Source organism: Xenopus laevis, chromosome 2L (genome assembly GCF_017654675.1).
Source record: "Xenopus laevis strain J_2021 chromosome 2L, Xenopus_laevis_v10.1, whole genome shotgun sequence".
NCBI lineage: Eukaryota > Metazoa > Chordata > Amphibia > Anura > Pipidae > Xenopus > Xenopus laevis.
The window spans coordinates 42,350,003-42,369,299 of record NC_054373.1 but is presented as its reverse complement, the minus strand read 5'-3'; the positions used below and the strand labels follow the sequence as shown (position 1 = coordinate 42,369,299).

The following is a 19,297-nucleotide window of genomic DNA, read 5'->3' as shown; positions in this document are numbered from 1 at the left end:
TTGAGGCTACAGCTGCCCATGCTAACTATTCCTATCTCAGCTCGCACTATTATAGTGTGCTATTACACAAGCCTACAATGCCATACAGTGCCTGCCCTATGCTCCCTGGGTGTGCCATACTCTGACTGCCCTATGCTCCCTGTGTCTGCCATACTCTGACTGCCCTATGCTCCCTGTGTGTGCCATGCTCTGCCTGCCCTATGCTCCCTATGTGTGTCATACTCTGCCTCACCTATGCTCCCTGTGTGTGTCATACTCTGCCTCACCTATGCTCCCTGTGTGTGCCATACTGTGACTGCCCTATGCTCCCTGTGTGTGTCATCCTCTGCCTGCCATATGTACCACAGAAGTTGGACAGCGCTATACTACATCATCATTCTTTCTGTACCTTTATGTGCCTTCTTCAGTAAAAAATAGATAAATAATGTCTCTTTATGTCCAGGCTTGTATCCAGGAGCAGGGGGCAAACCACCTAAACCAGGTAAATTAATATATCAGGAGTTATTTAAATGAAATTCCAACGCATCGAATAGCAAAGAAGAAAATATAGTGTAATATTACTTGCAATATCCTTAGGTTATGGCCCCGGAGCTGGATTGGCACCTGGAGCTGGTTTAGGGCCTGGGGCTGGAGTGCAACCTGGAGGAATTGGAGCAGGTGTTGCACCAGGGGGAGTTGGAGCTGGGGGTAAGATTTATCCTTGTTTACAAGTTGTAAGTGGCTTAATATCATTTGGATTATAAGGGTTGTTCAACTATGAGAACTTTTAGTATGATGTAGAGAGTGATATTCTGAGACAATTTGCAATTGGGTTTAATTTTTTAATTATTTGTGGTTTTTAAGTTATTCAGCATTTATTCTTGAGCGCTCCAGTTTGCAATTTCAGCAATCTGGTTGCTAGGGTCCAAATTACCCTAGCAACCATGCATTGATTTCAATAAGAGATTGGAATATGAATAGGAGATGGCCTGGATAGAAAAAGTAATAAAAAGTACCGATAACAATAATCACTTATTATCAAATGTCAGATTTTAGAGTTTTTTATACCTCGAATAAACTGAAATGGTTTCTTATTTAAGAAAAAATTTGAATAGAAAAAACTTGATTCAGCGAGTTCAAGTTGCAAATCCTGAAAACTCAAATTAATCGAGTTAACTCAAATTAATTAAATAGTTTCTTATTTAAGAAAAAACTGTAATGGATAAAAAATTGATTCAGCGAGTTTGAGTTGTGAAACCTCAAATTAATCGAGTTAACTTGAATTGATCGAGTTTTTTGGCAAAACCCTCTGAAAACTCGAACATCATGAATGCTTGAAATGGTTCAAGGGACGTCCGCCATTGACTAGATTTTTAAACAAAAAAAAATCTCAAAAACTCAAATTTTCATGGAAAGCACAACTTGATCCTTAATTAATCTGCCCCTAAAACGTGTAGCCTTACCTATCATTTGTATTTTAGATGGGGTCAGTGAACCCCCATTTGAAAGTCCGAAAGAGTCAGGAAAAGAAGACAAATAATTAAAAAAAACTATAAAAAATAAATAATGAAGATCAATTAAAAAGTTGATTAGAATTGGCCATTCTATAACATACTAAAAGTGAACGTAAAGTTGACCCATCCCTTTAAGAACAACCATTTCATTATTTCACTAATTACTTAGAGGAGTTCAATGTCCTAATATTTAGCAAATCCCATAGCTTGGGAAGAATACAGTTCCAAGCATTTGTCTTACGGGTTGAACAAGGAGAACTTTATCTGTATTTCAAATAACTAGTGTATCTCTTATACATCTTAGTTCTCAGTAACTGCTACTCTGCTAAAGGAAGAATGTACAGTTTTCTCTGCAGTTACAGAAACAAATGAGAATAGAAAAAGTGAGAAAAAGATCATTTCTGTCTCTTTATTTCCAGGCTTGTACCCAGGAGGTAAACCACCTAAACCAGGTGAGTGTATAAAACAAGATAGTTAGTTACAGGAACATTGTAACTGATAATCAGTGGAGGGGAAAATGTGTCGTACGTTTAACTGCAACTTTCTTTAGGTTATGGACCCGGAGCTGGACTGATACCTGGAGCTGGTTTAGGGCCTGGGGCTGGAGCACAACCTGGAGGAATTGGAGCAGGTGTGGCACCAGGGGGGATTGGAAATGGGGTTAAGATTTATCCTGATTTAGTTGTAATTTGCATGATATAATTTGGATAAGATAAAACATTTATTTATTTTATGAATTTTATTACTTCCTCTTCCAAAAACCTTTGGACTAGTTGGGTAAAATACAGTTTTTAACAGACTGTTTATAGACAGGAAGTGACTGTTTATAAAATCCCTTCTGTATTCCACTATACATTCCCATTTTTTAAAAAAAAATTCCCACTTCCAAAGTCAAGGAAATTTCGTAGGTTTATGACACAGCACAGAGTGTTCTATTAGATATCTTCCACTAGATGTCATTACTAGTGCAATGAGACCAGAACACACAGAAAGGGGAAAAGCACTTGGCTTATTATAAATATATTACGGGACCACTCTTTCTGTACCTGCTTCTCCATCGTACACCCACCCCTTTTATACTTATCCACAGTGTGAAACAGATAATGTCTCTTTATTTCCAGGGTTGTATCCAGGAGCAGGAGGCAAACCACCTAAGCCAGGTGAGTGTACAGATCAAGATAACAGTTTTTCTGCCCTCCAGCTCTTGTTCTTTGGTTTAGGATAATCCAAATGGAGCAACAGGCAAATATGTTCAGATAGAGAATTCTAGTACCTATGTATGGTGTTGCTTTTAAATATTTGAATGGCTCCTGTACCAAACATACTAATATAAAAGCCTAACATAGTTACAGTATTAGGCCAGTCTGTTCTTTTAATGGATGTTTATGTGGACTATTTGTAGGCTTTTCAAGGTACCTTTGTCTACAAATCTATGGTAGAGAACAGTAAATAAGCAAATATGGCAGTATTCGAATATGATATAAAACAGTTAAACTTTCTAAATCTTTTTGTTCAGGTTACGGAGGTGGTTATGGAAATGTAGGATTTGGAGCAGGTGGTCTAGGAGGTAGGTAAAAAATCCTTTTCAGTAACAAAAATGTGCCAAACCATTATTTATCCAGCATGCCTTATTGCAGGGATCCCCATCCTTTTTTTACCCATGAGCCACATCAAATGTAAAAAAGGTTGGAGAGCAGGTGGCAATTACGGACTGTAATTAGCTATTGGTAGCCCCTATGTGGTCCGGCAGCCTTAAAGGGATACTGTCATGGGAAAACATTTTTTATTCAAAACGCCTCAGTTAATAGTGCTACTCCAGAAGAATTCTGCACTGCAATCCATTTTTCAAAAGAGCAAACAGATTTTTTTATATTTAATTTTGAATTAATTTTGGAGCTATACACATTGTCAGTTTCCCAGTGCCCCCAGTCATGTGACTTGTGCTCTGACAAACTTCAGTCACTCTTTACTGCTGTACTGTAAGTTGGAATGATATCACCCCCTCCCTTCCCCTTCCCCCCAGCAGCCTAACAGCAGAACAATGGAAAGGTAACCAGATAGCAGCTCCCTAACACAAGATAACAGCTGCCTGGTAGATCTAAGAAACAACACACAATAGTAAAATCCAGGTCCCACTGAGACATATTCAGTTACATTGAGTAGGAGAAACAACAGCCTGCCAGAAAGCAGTTCAAACCTAAAGTGCTGGCTCTTTCTGAAAGCACATGTAAGTGTAATTTAGAAATAAAAACTACATCATAAAAATCATGACAATATCCCTTTAAGGAGGCTCTGTTTGGCATGAGTATCAGCCAGAAGCTGAGTGGCTTAGTCAGTAAAAATGTTGCAGTCATCTTTTAAAAGTAAAACAGTTTACTGAAATGAAATGCCTTTATAAGCAACTTTTCAATATACAGTTATTTAAAAATAATGGGTTCATCATTATTTGTAAATATAGTAATTGTGGTATCTGTCTGTCCCTATCTATGCACTGAACTGCTGGTCCTGACTTGTGGAGAAGAACTGACATGCTACATTTACTGAGAGTCACAACCATGAGTGCAGAGAACAGAAAAGAGATAAACAAAATGCTTGCCTTGCAAAGTGTCATATACCCAATAGACACAGGGTGCAGTTGCTCACATTTCTCCCCCATTATTTCTGGTGCTAGACACATAGGATATACATTGAGGCATAATCCTGTGTGAGACCATCACAACATTTATGAATAATTAATTATGCATTATAGCATTTCTTACATTTGTATTCTCTCACGTGAAATCTATAAACACCCTAGAACATGAGATTGATTTATGAAGAGCCAACTTTGCTTCTTTTTTCTAATTTCAGCTCAGAAACCATCTAAATCTTACTACAGAGGTAATTTGATGACCAATGATATATTCCTGCAGCCAGATGTGACAGATATACATAAATGTCTTTTGTGTTCAAAGTTTAAGGAGCTAGTGTAGCACCAGTGGCGTAACTTTTGGGGCAGCAGGGACCTACAGAGATGCAGGGCAGCACCTGTGATCCCCCAGTTCATTCATTCCATCTACATTTACATTGCACCTTGATGCAGGGTCCAGGATCCATAGGTGGTGATGATAGTGGTGTTCCAGTAATCCATAGTACTGTCAGCAAGGACCATGGATACGGCCCAAGATTTATAGTCATGCCCCTATATTGTTATACTGTGTTGTTAGCTTCCCTTTCAGTAAAGAAAACCTGTGGTCCTTTCAAAAGGAGTCAATAAACTCAAATCTTTAGTCAGCCCCTTACTGCTATTCTTTAATTTACAACAGGTTATATAGGTATGGGACCTGTTATCCAGAATGCTCAGGACCTAGGGTTTTCCAGTTATTGCGTCTTGCTGTAATTTGTATCTCTGTACCTTAAGTCTACTGAAAAATCATTTAAACATGAATTATATTAATTGGATTCTTTTGTTTCTTACAAATTACTGTTGTATTATTACAGAGAAAAAGGGAATCATTTTTAAAAAGTTTTATATTTTTATTATAATAGAGTCTATGGGTGATGGTCATACCGTAATTCAGAGCTTTCTGGAGAATGGGTTTCAGGATAATGGATCCCATATCAGTACTAGAAATAAAGCATCTACACACCTGAGGAGACTATGTTAAATTCCTTTTTTATTTTTAATTTTCTTGTAGGTGGCGCCCAATGTGGCCAAGGAAAGTACTGCGGCCGACGGAGAAAATAGGCAGCCAAAGAGCTACGAGTAACCTCATCAACTATGGTGCTACTGCATGGTGTGAATGTAAAATGATTCAAGAATCCCCTCTCTGTATTTCCATCCCCCCATTACTTCCCCAGTCCTTATTTTGTCCATTTAGCATCCATCTCTCTGAACACGGAGTCAGACAGCTACACATAATATAGGGAAGCCTGCAATCTGACACTCATATACATGCACACATAATACTATATATTACACATACAGCAATGCAAGGCTGTGTAGTGTGTACATGCCCATAGGTGTGTATAATGCAACACACGGCATCTTCTTATGCACAAAGTGGAGAATATACAGGAATGTGCATACTTGTACACTGTTGATAAAGAAGAATATGCACATACACTAGTATGGACATGCATGCACTATAGATATACAAATTACACTTACGCGGTGGGGCTGGGAGGATGGGGCCAGTATTGCTTGTGACTGGGGTAGCAAGAGGAGATGGCTTGCCCATTTAAGGGGTAAGTGTGATACAGAGTACAGAACCTCTTGGGAAGTAGCATTTTCAGTCCCCATTCTGCCTTGTGACTTTGCACTCCATTGTGGGCCATAACACCAAAAAAACAGAATGGAAACTGGGCACATTGCTTCCCAAGAGTTTCTCAAGTCACCAGTACTGTTCCACTTGTCCTTGCTGAGTGGACTGGTGGGTTATCAGCCCTGTCTATTTCTATATATATATATACAGTATATATACAGTATATATATATATATATATATATATATATATATATATAGTGTAAGGGCAACTTGACACATGGGCCAGTATGAACCATTTGCACCCCAGTCAAAAAGCTCCCGGCCTGCCCCATCCAATAGAAAGGACTGCAGGAGGATTTTTGTCCTTCCTCTCTCAGCACTTCCAACAAGGTGTAAAACAATTGGTCAGTTGTCTTCCTGCTTCTCTCACCATCACAGCCCATGATTTCGTAACTTATATGTGGAACGATGCAATTTGCCTGCGACTGTACGGATCTGTATTATTTTTATTATATGTGTATTAAAGCGTGTGACTTCTCTCTCTTCGATGGGGGAGGGTGAGAGAAGATTTTTTCCAATGCATCTTTTTTTTTTACATTTGCTATGAAAAATAGGAGCAATATCCTCGTTTTTTTTTTAACTTTTTGTCTGCCACGAGACGCAGACCATTGCTGCTTTTACAGCTGTGCCATTCTCTGCTGGAGTATTGAGACTGAAGGTGCTATCCTATTACTGTTAGCAGGACCAATGATTAAGAGTTGGGCCTTGTGGCTGGCAGTTAGAGGTGAGATGAGAATAAAGAGTAAATGAGCCAAGAGAGGAGGGGCCAAGTGGTTATGTGCCATTTTTGCAATATATTCTATAGCAATGTGAGACTTTGGGCAGAGTGCGGTCTCTCCCCCTCTTTCTCAGGCTGTCTTCCCGCGCTCTTTCTTCTCTGCCGACCCCTCAGAACCCCAAGAATAGAAAGCACAGAAATATTCTGGAGACAATCCCCCTGCTGTATCTGTGGGTGAGGGGTGTGTGTGTGATGTGTGAACCCCTAACTTACTGACCACCCTCTCACCTCCCTCCTCTCGGTGTATACCCTGTCTTACCGCCTCCAATGAAGGAAAATGGAACAAAACCTTTTTTTTTTGTAAAGATAATACTGAAAAAAAGTTATTAAAAAGTAATTTTGCTTAAAATAAAATAAAGAAATAAATCTTTTAAATGATATACTGTGTGATGTGTCTTTCTGCAGGGTATTATTATGGGTTGGGGCAGAAGGCAAGGGGAAGGCAAAAGAAACACATGCTTAGGAATTTGCTGTGGGTAGGGTTGCCAACTTTTCCATTTGGGGAAAACGGTTGAAAATGTTGTGGCGGGTCAGTGATGTCAGGGGCAGGACTGCTGGTGACTTTAACTTCAAAGTACTGTCCAGATTTTCTAATTTGGAACCAAGATGGCTTCTATGTAGCAGCCCAGCCTAGTTCAGCAGTTCCTCACTGTTCTCACCCAGATAAATGTCACAAATGACAATGAGTGTCACTGGTGCTTACATACAACAGGCTTGTGTCACACAATGTCATTAGTGCTATTACATGTAGCTGGTTAGAAATAGATTCTTCTAAGGTGCATAATAGTACTAGAAACTTTTTTTGGGGGGGGGACACACCTGTGTGTAAGAGTTCTAAACTATCTAGATGTACAGGTGACAGTTATTGAGGGTACTTTTATCACAGACATAAAAAACAACTGATAATAATGTGTTGCATAAAGAGAATTTTCATACAGCAGGGGTCACTAGAGGACTCCCTAAGAACTAAGTTATAAGAGCAAGGAGGGTTACATTCTCCAATGCCTGGTATAAGAAGCAAGCAAATGATTTAATCAGTAAGTTTGTTGAGAGGGGGCATAACAGACTACAGTTATAATCATTCAAAATGGAAGCGGGTCAATAAAAAAGGGAAGATATCTTGAAAGATAAAAAAGTGTAAATTGTTTGTGGAAAAAAAAAGTATAGGTAACTTCATCAAAAGAACAGACCTTAAGGAAAGGGTTATGAAAAAAAAAAACAGTGTCTAATAAAGTTGGCAGGTGCCCCTGCTATAATTGTGGTAATTGCAGCCAGATAATATCAGAAGAGGTCTATAACTATCCCAGTAAGCGGGTTTACCAATAAAGAAATAGTCAGGACATTTCAGTAACAATCTGGGACTGTGGGTTTAGCTGTCAAAATCAGGACTGTCCCACGAAAAACAGGACAGTTGGAAGACATGCCCCAGGGGCGCCCAAGCCCGAAATCAGATCCTGGCCGTACCAGGCACTATCCCTGCCTTACTTTGAGCTCCTCACTCCAGCCGCATCTAACTTTGAAACGCGGTATACAGCAATGTCACGTGACTTAGCAAGTGGGGTGGGATGACCCTGAGGTGGGAGACCAGGTGGGCCCTGGACATCCCAGTCTGACACTACCTGGAGTAGAGCTAGGCAAAGCGAAGAGCAGAGCTGTTGACTTTTAAAGCTCGTTTCAAGGGGGATACGAGACGCACTGAAATGTTTTCATACCCGGAAGTGGCGTATAGAGAAGTGACATCAGCACATTGCAGTTGCAGTTCTTTCCTGAAGCCAAAGATTCTGTTTTGCACATGTGCACATCACTCCCGCTGACATTGCTGAAATGTTCTGCTTATGCGCACATCGGATGTTTGCAGCAAATCTTCAGAAGTTATGGAAATTTGTCAGAAATTGGAGCAATGCTTAAAAGTGATGGGAGACCAGGGGACAGAACCGAAAATCTGATAACTCCCAAAAATAGGGGGGTTGACAGCTCTGGAAGATGAACGTGTCATGCCCCCCCAACCACCGTTGCCCCTCTTCTGCCTACCCCAAGGGTGCCCAAAATGTAGATCAGTAGACCTTTAGCTGGTGATCAGTTTAAGTAATATTTTCCATGGAACAGAATTCTAACAATGATTTCATGGATGAAGATCATAATGGGACAACATCACTAAATGTAGACCCCACATCAGTAAAGTATGGGCACTCCTGGCCTACCCCCTAGTTCCAGCCCTGCACAAATGCGCTCTCTGCACTAGAAGAGCCTAAATTCCGATATAAAAATCTGTCTTACAGGTAGGCGAGCATCACCAGTGCAGTGTTTGTGAAGCATACCTCCCAACTGTCCCGTTTTGAGTGGGACAGTCCCTCTTTTGACAGCTCACAATGTTTCTAACTTAATTGGCTCTTGGCAGAGAGTATAAAGTATGGGGCATTTCCCTGGGGAGCAGTTAGTTTGGGGGGGAGGAGGGAGGGGGGTCTACGTGGGTGGGGGGTACTGTTTTTTTCCTACAGGGTGTCCATCTCGTTTAAAGGGCAATTCACCTTAAAGGAGAAGGAAACCATTTTGGCGCAAACCCCCCCCTCCCTCCCAGGCAAATGCCCCTAACTTGTTAGTCACCCCTCCGTGCAGGTCCTCTCTTGCCGAGTTCATGGATGCCATCTTCTTCCTGTACTGATCAGCGTTTGGCGGCGCATGCACAGTAGGAGGCATTTGCCGGTTGGATCTACTGCGCATGCGCCCTAATTTCACAAAGTTTCCGATTTATTTTTTCTGAAACTTCGTGACTTTCGTCACATGCGCAGCAGATCCAACCGCCAAATGCCTCCTACTGAGCATGCGCCACCAAATACAGGAAGAAGAGCGATCGGACGAAGATGGCGCCCGTGAACTCGGCAAGAAAGAACCTGCATGGAGGGGTGACTAACAAGTTAGGGGCATTTGCCAGGGGGGGGAGGTAGGCTGGGGGCCTACTTGGGGAGGGGTTTTGCACTGAAAGGGTTTCCTTCTACTTTGATTAGTAAAACTGTAATAAAATATAAAAACTACACAAATGTGTTCAAACTTTCATAACCTGCCAAATTTTGTAAAATGGGTATGGTAATTATATTTCGGTCCAGCATGTCGCGAGGAATGGCGACTATTATGGACAATAACCTAAAGAATAAGGGGGGGTGTAGAAATGAGTCAGGAGTCACAACAATGTCACATTTGTCTTTGAGCCGTAGCTTTTCCCAATGACATACACGTACATCTCGCAATTCCTTTAATGCAGGTGGATGACGCTGGCCGCTCCGTCAGAGCACGTTCAAACCCGCTGGCCCCTCCCACTTGGAGATGATGTAATGCTGAGGAGTGGAACTGTCACGTGCCTGGGTACCGATACGAACAGGTTTGATGCAGGCGGCAAATATATACAGATTGGGTCTCCCTTCCGTCTCCAGAGCAACGTACTGAAACCCTGGGCTCTGTCTGCTATGACATAATCCTCAGCCGGATCCCTAGGCTGCTCACAGCTTTCCCAGGGAAACGGGATGCTTGTCCCGCCCCCTCCCATTCTGCTGGGTAGTACCAGTGCCTAGTGCTGGTGTTTCCCATGCATCACACACACACAGGGAGAATCAGGCATTACCGAGTCGCTGTTGCAGCTAGGAGCAGCAGCCTGGCATCGTGTGGCACTGGGACAGCCTAGCATTACTACATGCTGACCGCAAGGCTGAGGGGACACGGGCACTGGGGGTTACGCTGTTAGACGCAATTATCGGGGGCCTTTTGCACGTGCGGTGAATGAGGTTAATGTTACTGTGCTGCTCCTGGAGTGAGGAACACATGGGAGAGGAGGAAGGTGAGTTCTACCTTTCTGATTTGCTTCCTTTACAAAAATACCCATGCTGCATGGCTGATTAGTAGTCACATCGCATGCTGCTGCTGCACCTGTCTCACTGCGACCATGTGCCGTCAATTAGCCCTCAGCTGCACTGGTGGTGCTGCTGCTTTTGTAGTGGTGGTGGTGCTGCTGCTTTTGTAGTGGGTCTGCTGCTTTTGTGCTGCTGCTGAGACCCTGTAACAGGGATGTGATGCTGTACTTGTGTTGTGATACACAGTGCTTGCTGAGGGACCCACATGTGCATCTGATGCTTTGGGTCCTGCACAATGGTGTGTTGGTGATACAGCATGTGCAGGCAACCTTGCATCCCTGAATATATTGAATTCTTGTATTCACTGTGTGCACAGTGGAAAGGGTTGCCACCTTTTCTGGAAAAAATTACCGGCCTTCCTATATATTCATCTTTTTTTCCTATTAATAACATTGGGATCAACCATCATTTCTGATATTATTGGTGTACTTGGCCGTTCACATCCAACAGCATGCGCTAGTATTAAATGGAGTTGATGGGTGAAGCTGAGGTTTGTATGGGCTCCTGGCACAGTCTGCAAAGAAACAAAGACCAAAGTTCATCAAGTTCAACCCCTCCACATGAACCCCAGCATCCATACATACATACACACACCCCTCCATACCCTCACATAAATTATATATACACATATCTATACTAACTAAAGATTTAACTATAGATTTTATCACTATAGCCTTGGATACTTGCTGCTGATATGGTATAGGCATTGAATAGAGGCAGTAACTATTAGTAAACCTCGACACTCGAGCCAGTGTGAAATTAGAGCTCGTAGCAGCACCACTTTCTATTAATTTCTATGGTATTTGCTAGAAGCATATTTAATATCTATCTTTCACCCATTGATAAATACTCTTCTAAAAATCCCATTGGAATAAATAGAAAGCAGATGAGTTTTTGAGTGGTGATCCAAATTCAGTATTTGTCTATCAGGAGATGTATTTATTTAGAACTGGCATGTTACACAGGGATTTATTTAGAATATTCATCATTCACATCACTCCATATCCCAGTGGAGCTTACACTCTAAGGTCCCTAACCTATGTGTACATACGTCAGTTTCATCAGGAGCCAATTAACCAGCCTGAATGTTTTGGGCTGTAGGATGAAAATAGCGCACCCAAAGGAAATCCACACAGACAGGGATAAAGGTGGCCATAGATGCAAAGATCTACTCGTTTGGCCACATCGCCAAACGAGCGGATCTTTCCCCGATATGCCATTAACAAACATGGCTATATCGGGGGTAATCTGATCGTTCGGCCGTATGGGCTCCAGCGGGATCGGTCGGGTCAAAATCAAACCTGACCGATTGACCAAACGACCGATCTCCACCGGGCGAAAGATGTCGGCACACCCCACACACGAATTGAAAATCGGACGAATCCTCGATTTGTACGATAGGATCCGTGTGTCTATGGCCACCTTTACATACAAACTCTGTGCAGATATCTGGGAGCTTTGGTTCAGCAACAGCAGGAGGAACTAGTTGGTCGTTCCTGCATTATATGGTCGGGGAATTTTTTATGGCACAGTATGTGAACAAGGTAAACATCAATGCAGTGGTACTGGTTATATTTTACACCTCTACCCTAATACAGCACTGCAAATGTAACCCAGCTTTGTCAGGTAATATATCAGGAAGAGTGAATACCTACACATTAAAGCTTGAAATATAAATCTTAATGCCTTGTTTTTGGGGAAAAAAAGAATAAGTATTCAAGGTGACCTAGACCCAACAGAGATATATATTGGAATTTTTTGAACCAATTAAAAATAACATTAAAAAAAAATGCCCAGAACTACGCTGTGTGCAGTTACTGAACTGTAAAAGTGTACCTTTCTGCATGTACAGTTAGCGCTTTATAAATAAACATATACATACAAAAGCAGGTGTTTGTAAACCAGGTAGCATTTTATAATTTGATGCAAAAGGTGCATTGCATGGTAAATGCTGTGGCGGGTAGTAATGAGCATGCAGATGTATACAGAGGGTGCTGGTTCAGCAAACAGTAATCTATGCAAATAGTGAAGGATTCATTAAATAGAAGCAGCAGAGTGTTTCATTCCCTACAGTACAATATGTGGTAGATGTATTAGATGCTAAAATACTGTAAATGCTGAGCTGAATTGTAGGACGTGTTGGAGAGAATTTGGTGAATGCAGTGCTGGTTGGACCAGAAAGGTGTCTGATGATACACGTACAGTATATGTTGTTATTGGGAAAATGAAGGATGTTGTACAGTGGCTGCATTGCTAGTATAGAATGTTTATTGATTGTGGGCAGTTCCAAATGCTAATAACATACTATTTACTGATTACTAGAAACTGGGAGATGTGACAGTTAATAGGCACAGGTTTAGTATACACGGTGGCTGCTGATGGTTTCTGAGACAGTCTGTAGCTGCTCATATTTACTGAATGAATACCTGGGCATACACAAAAAGATCCACTTGGTCTGGACTAGCAATTCATATTTGCTAGGATGGTGCACACAGATGGATTATATGCTTTTTGATGTGAACACAGATGACTGATTGTCGCTGGCATGCTGTGTATGCTGACTGCAAATAGTTGCTGGGATGTTATGTACACTGATTGGTTATAGTTTTGGGATTTTGTGTACACCGAGTGCTGATAATTCCTGGGATGCCAGGTACACTGACTGCTGATTGTTCCTGGGATGTTGTACAGGTATAGGATCCCTTATCTGGAAACCCGATAGTCTTCCATAAACTCCATTTTATCAAAATAGTCCAAATTTTTCAAAATGATTTCCTTTTTCTCTGTAATAATAAAACAGTAGCTTGTACTTGATCCCAACTAAGATATAATTAATCCTTATTGGAAGCAAAACCAGCCTATTGGGTTTATTTAATTTTTAAATTAATTTCTAGTAGACTTAAGGCATGAAGACCCAAATTACAGAAAGATCCGTTATACGGAAAACCCCAGGTCCCGAGCATTCTGGATAACAGGTCCCATACCTGTATATGCTGACTGATGATAGCTGCTAGGAAGGAAGCAGTGTACAGTGTCTGCTTATTGTTGGAATAATGGGTACACTGATTGCCGATAGTTGCTGGGATGCCGGGTACACTGACTGCCGATACTGAAGCATTTTTACTTTTTGTCATCTAATACATTTTCTGAAGGTCATTTAATGTGAATATAAACCCAAAAATGAATGACAGAACATGTATAGTAAGTCTAAACAGATTTCCAATATACTGTACATTATTTCTGAGATTATCTATTAGGTAACTAAAGAGATGTTAAACATACAGCTATCACCTTGTCCCCACCACTCTCCTCCTGTCTGAACCAAAGTAAATCCCCAAAGCGCTAATCCCCACTTGCACCTACTTTGCTGTGTTGGTTTTTCCTTTTTTTCCAAGCTCAGGTTGAAAGGGTACCAATCCCTACCCAACTAAGCACCAAGCAGTAGGATTCTGAGAGGCCAGGGCTAGCTGAGAGTAAATAGAAGTGCTGTAGATGTTTTTCCAGTAAGGGGCCAAATGGTTTAACAGAGCCAAGCAAAGCGAGCATGGGACTAGACCAAAATTATTATTATTTCAATTATTATTATTTCAATTGATGGTCCTCATGCATGTGCACTGAAATAGATTTTATTGAAGTTATGTTGTAAAAGGCATTAAGCTTGCCATGGGGCATTAACCTATATCAACAAATCAGCAGGTAGAATTTACTAGTGACTTGTTTAAATGCAAGCATCTTGTTGGTTTCCATGGGTTACTGCTCCTGGGCAATTTTAGTCCATTATATTACATATAGGGGTAAGTGTGCAAGCAAGGTGTGAAAATGTAAATATAGATGCCCTCTGTGTTCATGCTGCCAATCTACTTTGCAAAACTTCCCAGCTGTGCAAACCTGCAAGGATCTAATTTATTGCAAGCTTTCTCCAAATTCCCCATATAAATTGAATAACTCTGTCAGTTTCTCACTCACTTTCTTTCAACGAGGACCAATAGTGTGTTTTTGGCTGAATATCAAAGCCACCATTAAGGAAGAATTGATTTTAGCTGACATCACAGTTCGTTTATGGTTTTAGGAAATTGTGTTATTTGGACGGTGTATAATCTAAGGACATAATATTGTTTTTATATCTCTGTATGACTGCGGCAGGATTGTCCCCTCCTGCTTCCTATTTGCTAAATGGCAATTTATAGGATAGCGGTTAAGTTAACCAGCCTAACCATCTGTATGTTTCTGTTGTATTTATGCTGATCAGTGTATTTATTGTATTTAATATACAGAGTAACTGTGCTCCTTATTGATATAATGCTCTGTAAAATGTTTGATCACTGCACAGAGAGTTTTTTTCTTTATTTTCTTTATTAGCATATTTCTAATACTTTTTTTTTTTCGAAAGATTTTCTTTATTGAAATTTTACAACCAGATTATATGAAGAGAAAAAAAAGTCAAAGGGAGGAAGGGATAAAGATTGAAGATAGGGAAGGAAGAAGAAAGAAGAAGAAGATTGTACAGAGAGGGGGATGGGCTCCCCTATAACGAGCTTTAATCGAAGCTTATGGCACTAACGACCTGTTATCCAATCTGTTGAAATGTAAAAAAAATAAAAAAAAAGAAAGTTATGGGTTCGCCAAGTGTAACTATGTCGCTCTGTCTTCCAGCCCTGCGAGGAATATTTCTAATACTAGTGGGGTTGTCATCCTTTTCTCTCAGACTTCTCCCTTTTATTATTATTATTATTATTATTATTATTATTATTAACATGTATTTATAGAGCGCCAACATATTGTGCAGCGCTGTTTATAGAATGTAATAAACTAATATCCACCAGTTCCAACTTGTGTAAATCTTTAGAACAGTTGCCTGACATTGCTAAATTGTGTTGGTAATAGTAATGTGCCTTGCTGCTCCTCTTGCAGGTCGCGGGATTAGACTGCAGGCTTCCATCTTCCTGTTTTAAAGACTCGCGCCTGCCCCGCCTCTTTTGTGAAATCATCGTCGGGTCGGCGGGAGTCTATAAATGGAATGGGGAAGTTGGGTGCATGTTGAGAAAAACTCTAGTTGGTAATATAATCGTTACGACTTGAGGCTGGTTTCAGCCATGGGAAAATGTTGCTTTTGCTAAGCAAGAAAAGCCATACAAATATTTCTATTGCCACCATAATCTATAGCTATAGAGTAAACAACCCTTTAAATATGTTGTTGTGCTGGTTGAAATGGGATCCTCTTTTGTCAACAGGTGAACATTTAGATTTCATAGCAGTCCACCTGATTCACATGTTTTCTAATCTCCTTCTTATATTGTTGTGCCTTTTATACATTAAGAGGGAGGTGTTGGTGTCCTTCAGGGTTGTTTCACACAGGGATTTTCTCCAGCTGTAATCTGCAGTTTGCAAACACCCAGTCATTATAAACGAATCACCCCTGTCTTCAGCCTGCTCCACTGTAAAGGGTTTACTACCAAAAAATGAAAATTAAAGAAGAAAATGTCATTCTAAACAACTTGCTAATATAGAGGGGAAAAAAAATGTAAGCTATTTGTAGACAAGGTAGAAGACAATTAATAGACCAGAATAAGAACTGATTTCTGCTACATTGTTTCAAGAGTCGGAACCAAATAATGAAAAGAGGGAAACAAATTTTGCTTTTTAATTGCAATAACATTTACATATAGCTTTATTCTTTGCATTTCACACTCAACCCATTATCGATATATTAAGGATATTGAGACATTTTGTGTCTTAAAAGAAAATGCCTTACCCTTTACACAAAACAGGGATTGTTTGTCCATGTATTGCAATATATTTAAGCTGGCTAACTACATCAAAGTCATCCCTGGTCTGGCCAGTCCTACTCACGTACTTTCATCTGATTCATCAAGAAATCTATTGCTTAATTATACATTACACAGAGACTACGGTTTAACTGCAACTTGCTTGCTTTATTTGCATCTTTGTTGAGTCTGCATCTAAAAGCTGTTCTGGTGGCTTTATAAGTAAGTACAGTAATTTGCCTCTGGTAATGGCGATGGGCTCTGCAAACTACTCAATGATGTCTGAGCCACAATATACCTTGAACTAAGCTTTTCATAGCAGTCGGTCTGGTGCTTTGGTCTGCGTCAGACACAATACAGCACTTATTAAACATGAATATTTGTTAAAATGTCTACAGGATTTGACTCATCACACTGGCTATGACTTGCTTTGCTTGCCTCTGTACTTTCTTTAGCAAGAATGGTGCAATTTTCAACTGCCGTTATGTTGTTTTTCTTGTAGTAAAGCATTAAAGGGGTGGTTCACCTTTAAAACTTTTAGTATGTTATAGAATGGCTAATTTTAAGCAACCTAATTCTTTTTATATAGTATATAGTTTTATATAATTTTTGAATGATTTGCCTTTTTCTTCTGACTCTTTCCAGCTTTCAAATGGGGGTCACTGACCCCATCTAAAAACTTAAACTAATTGTTATTGCTATTTACTAGGGTAAAGATTGCTGAAATTGCAAACTGGAGAGCTGCTGAATAAAAAAACAAACAACTCAAAAACCACATATAATAGCAAATAAAGACCAATTGCAAATTGTCTCAGAATATCACACTCTACATAATACTAAAAGTTAAAATATATAGCTTACATTTTGTTCTTCAGTCTAATGGCAGACATGGCAAATCCTCCACCAACTGAGAAATGCCTGTGACTTTCCCAAACTACCACCTGCTTTTCGGCCCCCCACTTTGGGAAGAAGGAATTTTATTAAACACATTAGCCAGGACCCCTCCTGGGCTCTCTTTTATACTGGAAACCCCCTGTAGCTGCTACTTAGACTGCTGTCTCTTTTATTACACTGAATAGGTAGCAGTAATTGAGTGAGGTGTGTGGGACCTTCTCACCTTGACATAAGGATTCTCTCAGGTATGAAAGTGGATTATGTGCCATCTGTGCTCTCCGGCTGCCGGGGTCCCAAAGCAATTTCCTGCAATGTGCCTGCAAGAATAATAATAGTTCTAATAAAAACAAAAACTCTCAAAATCATAATTGTTATTGCTTCAGAAAATCACAATTCAGAAATATCTGCCTCTTTTAATGTTGTTTGACAATATTAGTATCCTTATAGGGATAATGTCACTAGTTGCTATTCAGTACTTTGTAAAACTGCTTCTGCTTTGCTTTGTAAAGTATTCTGGTTGACATATGGTTCTATAAAATAAAAACAAAATAATTACAAGTCGTTTACCTTGTTAATTGAGCAAAGTACACTTACACTTTATGTATTATTTACATTTAGTTTCCTTCAGTCTTGGAATTACACAGTCACAGCAAGCAGGCAGCTGCCATTTTGTGGACACTGTTATTAAGGTAATTTGGGGGCCTAATGCCTATGCACAGTGCCCTACAAAATTACAGAGCGTGAAGAGGGTGGGGGAATGTGAGGAGGAGTGCCATGACAACTAGGAAGTACTGAATGGAAAGTGAAAGCAATTGACTGCCCCACCTCTATGCCTGAGGCATAGAGAAGGGGCAGGCAATATATGATTGACAGCTCAGAAGTTTAAACACCTTTATAACAGGTATGGATGTATTAATTAAAAAAATAATTTGGGTTTCAGGTTTCATTTGCAAAGCATTTTCATTATACATCTTTTTATGGGTGACAGGGCCTCTTTAAGTCTACTAGAAATTCATGAAAGCATTAAATAAACCTAATTGGCTGGTTTTGCTTCCAGTGATGATTAATTACAGTATATCTTAGTTGGGATCAAGTACAAGCTACTGGTTTATTATTACAGAGAAAAGGGAAATTGTTTTCAAACTATGGTGTTTATGGGAGACAGCCTTTCCATAATTTGGAGCTTTCCGGATAGTGGGTTTGCGGATAATGGGTCCCGTACATGTATAGGGCTGTTTTTAGTTGTTGTGGGTTTGCGGATAATGGATCCCATACATGTATAGGGCTGTTTTTAGTTGTTGAACTCTTTAGTATTCAAGCCAGTTACAAGCAAACTACTATTAGTACACCAGTTAGAAAACCAGTTATTCAGAAAGCTCCAAATTATGGGAAGGTTGCCTCCCATAGACTCCATGTTATCAAAATAATGCAAATGTTTAAAAATTATTTCCTTTATGTCTGTAATAATAAAACAGTACCTTGTACTTGATCCCAGCTAAGATATAATTAATCCTTTTTGGAGGCAAAACAATCCTATTGGGTTTATTTAAAGTTTACCGTAAATGATTTTCTTGAGGTATGAAGATCTAAATTAGGGAAAGGGCTGTTCTACAGGTCCCAAGAATTCTGGATAACAGGTCCCATGAAAATGGTTGTAGCATACCCCATAATGGTTTTGGTTAGGAGGATAGTCAAAACTGATCCTGTGCGTGTGCTGGGCATAAAAGGGGATGTTTTGCACCATTATTTTTAAACAGTGTTGGGTGACTGTAGCCAAAACCTGCTATACATTATAGAATAACTAATTCTAAGCATCTTTTCAATTGGCCTTTATTTTTTACTTTTTTATAGTTACTGAATTATTTGCATTTTTCTTTTTACCCTTTCCAGCTTTTTAAATCAGGGTTGCTGACTCCATATAAAACACAAATGCTCTAAGGCTACACATTTATTGGTATTGCAACTTTTTATTACTCCTCTTTCTATTCAGGCCCTCTCCTATTCATGTTCCAGTCTCTTATTCAAATAAGTGCATGGTTACTAGGGTAATTTGGACCCTAGCAACCAGAAATTGCAAATTGGAGAGCTGCTGAATATAAAGCTAAATAACTCAAAAACACAAATAATAAAAAAAAACAATTGCAGATTATCTCAGAATA

At 39.9% G+C, this 19,297-nt stretch overlaps 2 protein-coding genes across 18 annotated transcripts in view; both read left to right on the top strand.

Annotated features, from left to right (window-relative positions):
• The window catches only part of eln1.L (tropoelastin 1 L homeolog), a 74,239-nt gene extending 67,691 nt beyond the window's left edge, over positions 1-6,548 (top strand). For 13 of the 17 annotated variants that reach the window (XM_018246200.2, XM_018246198.2, XM_018246202.2 and 10 more), the window contains 8 exons: positions 443-481; positions 577-687; positions 1,913-1,945; positions 2,044-2,124; positions 2,615-2,653; positions 3,010-3,060; positions 4,344-4,373; positions 5,171-6,548. In XM_018246200.2, the coding sequence (XP_018101689.1) occupies positions 443-481; positions 577-687; positions 1,913-1,945; positions 2,044-2,124; positions 2,615-2,653; positions 3,010-3,060; positions 4,344-4,373; positions 5,171-5,220 (434 nt within the window). In that variant the 3' untranslated portion in view covers positions 5,221-6,548. The remainder of the gene's footprint in view (positions 1-442; positions 482-576; positions 688-1,912; positions 1,946-2,043; positions 2,125-2,614; positions 2,654-3,009; positions 3,061-4,343; positions 4,374-5,170) is intronic. The other 4 variants (XM_018246206.2, XM_018246217.2, XM_018246208.2 and 1 more) reach the window with 4 other exon arrangements.
• A 3,800-nt stretch (positions 6,549-10,348) lies between these two features.
• The window catches only part of limk1.L (LIM domain kinase 1 L homeolog), a 45,403-nt gene continuing 36,454 nt past the window's right edge, over positions 10,349-19,297 (top strand). Inside the window, 1 exon segment of the mRNA NM_001087708.1 lies at positions 10,349-10,406. Coding sequence (NP_001081177.1) covers positions 10,349-10,406 — 58 coding nt within the window.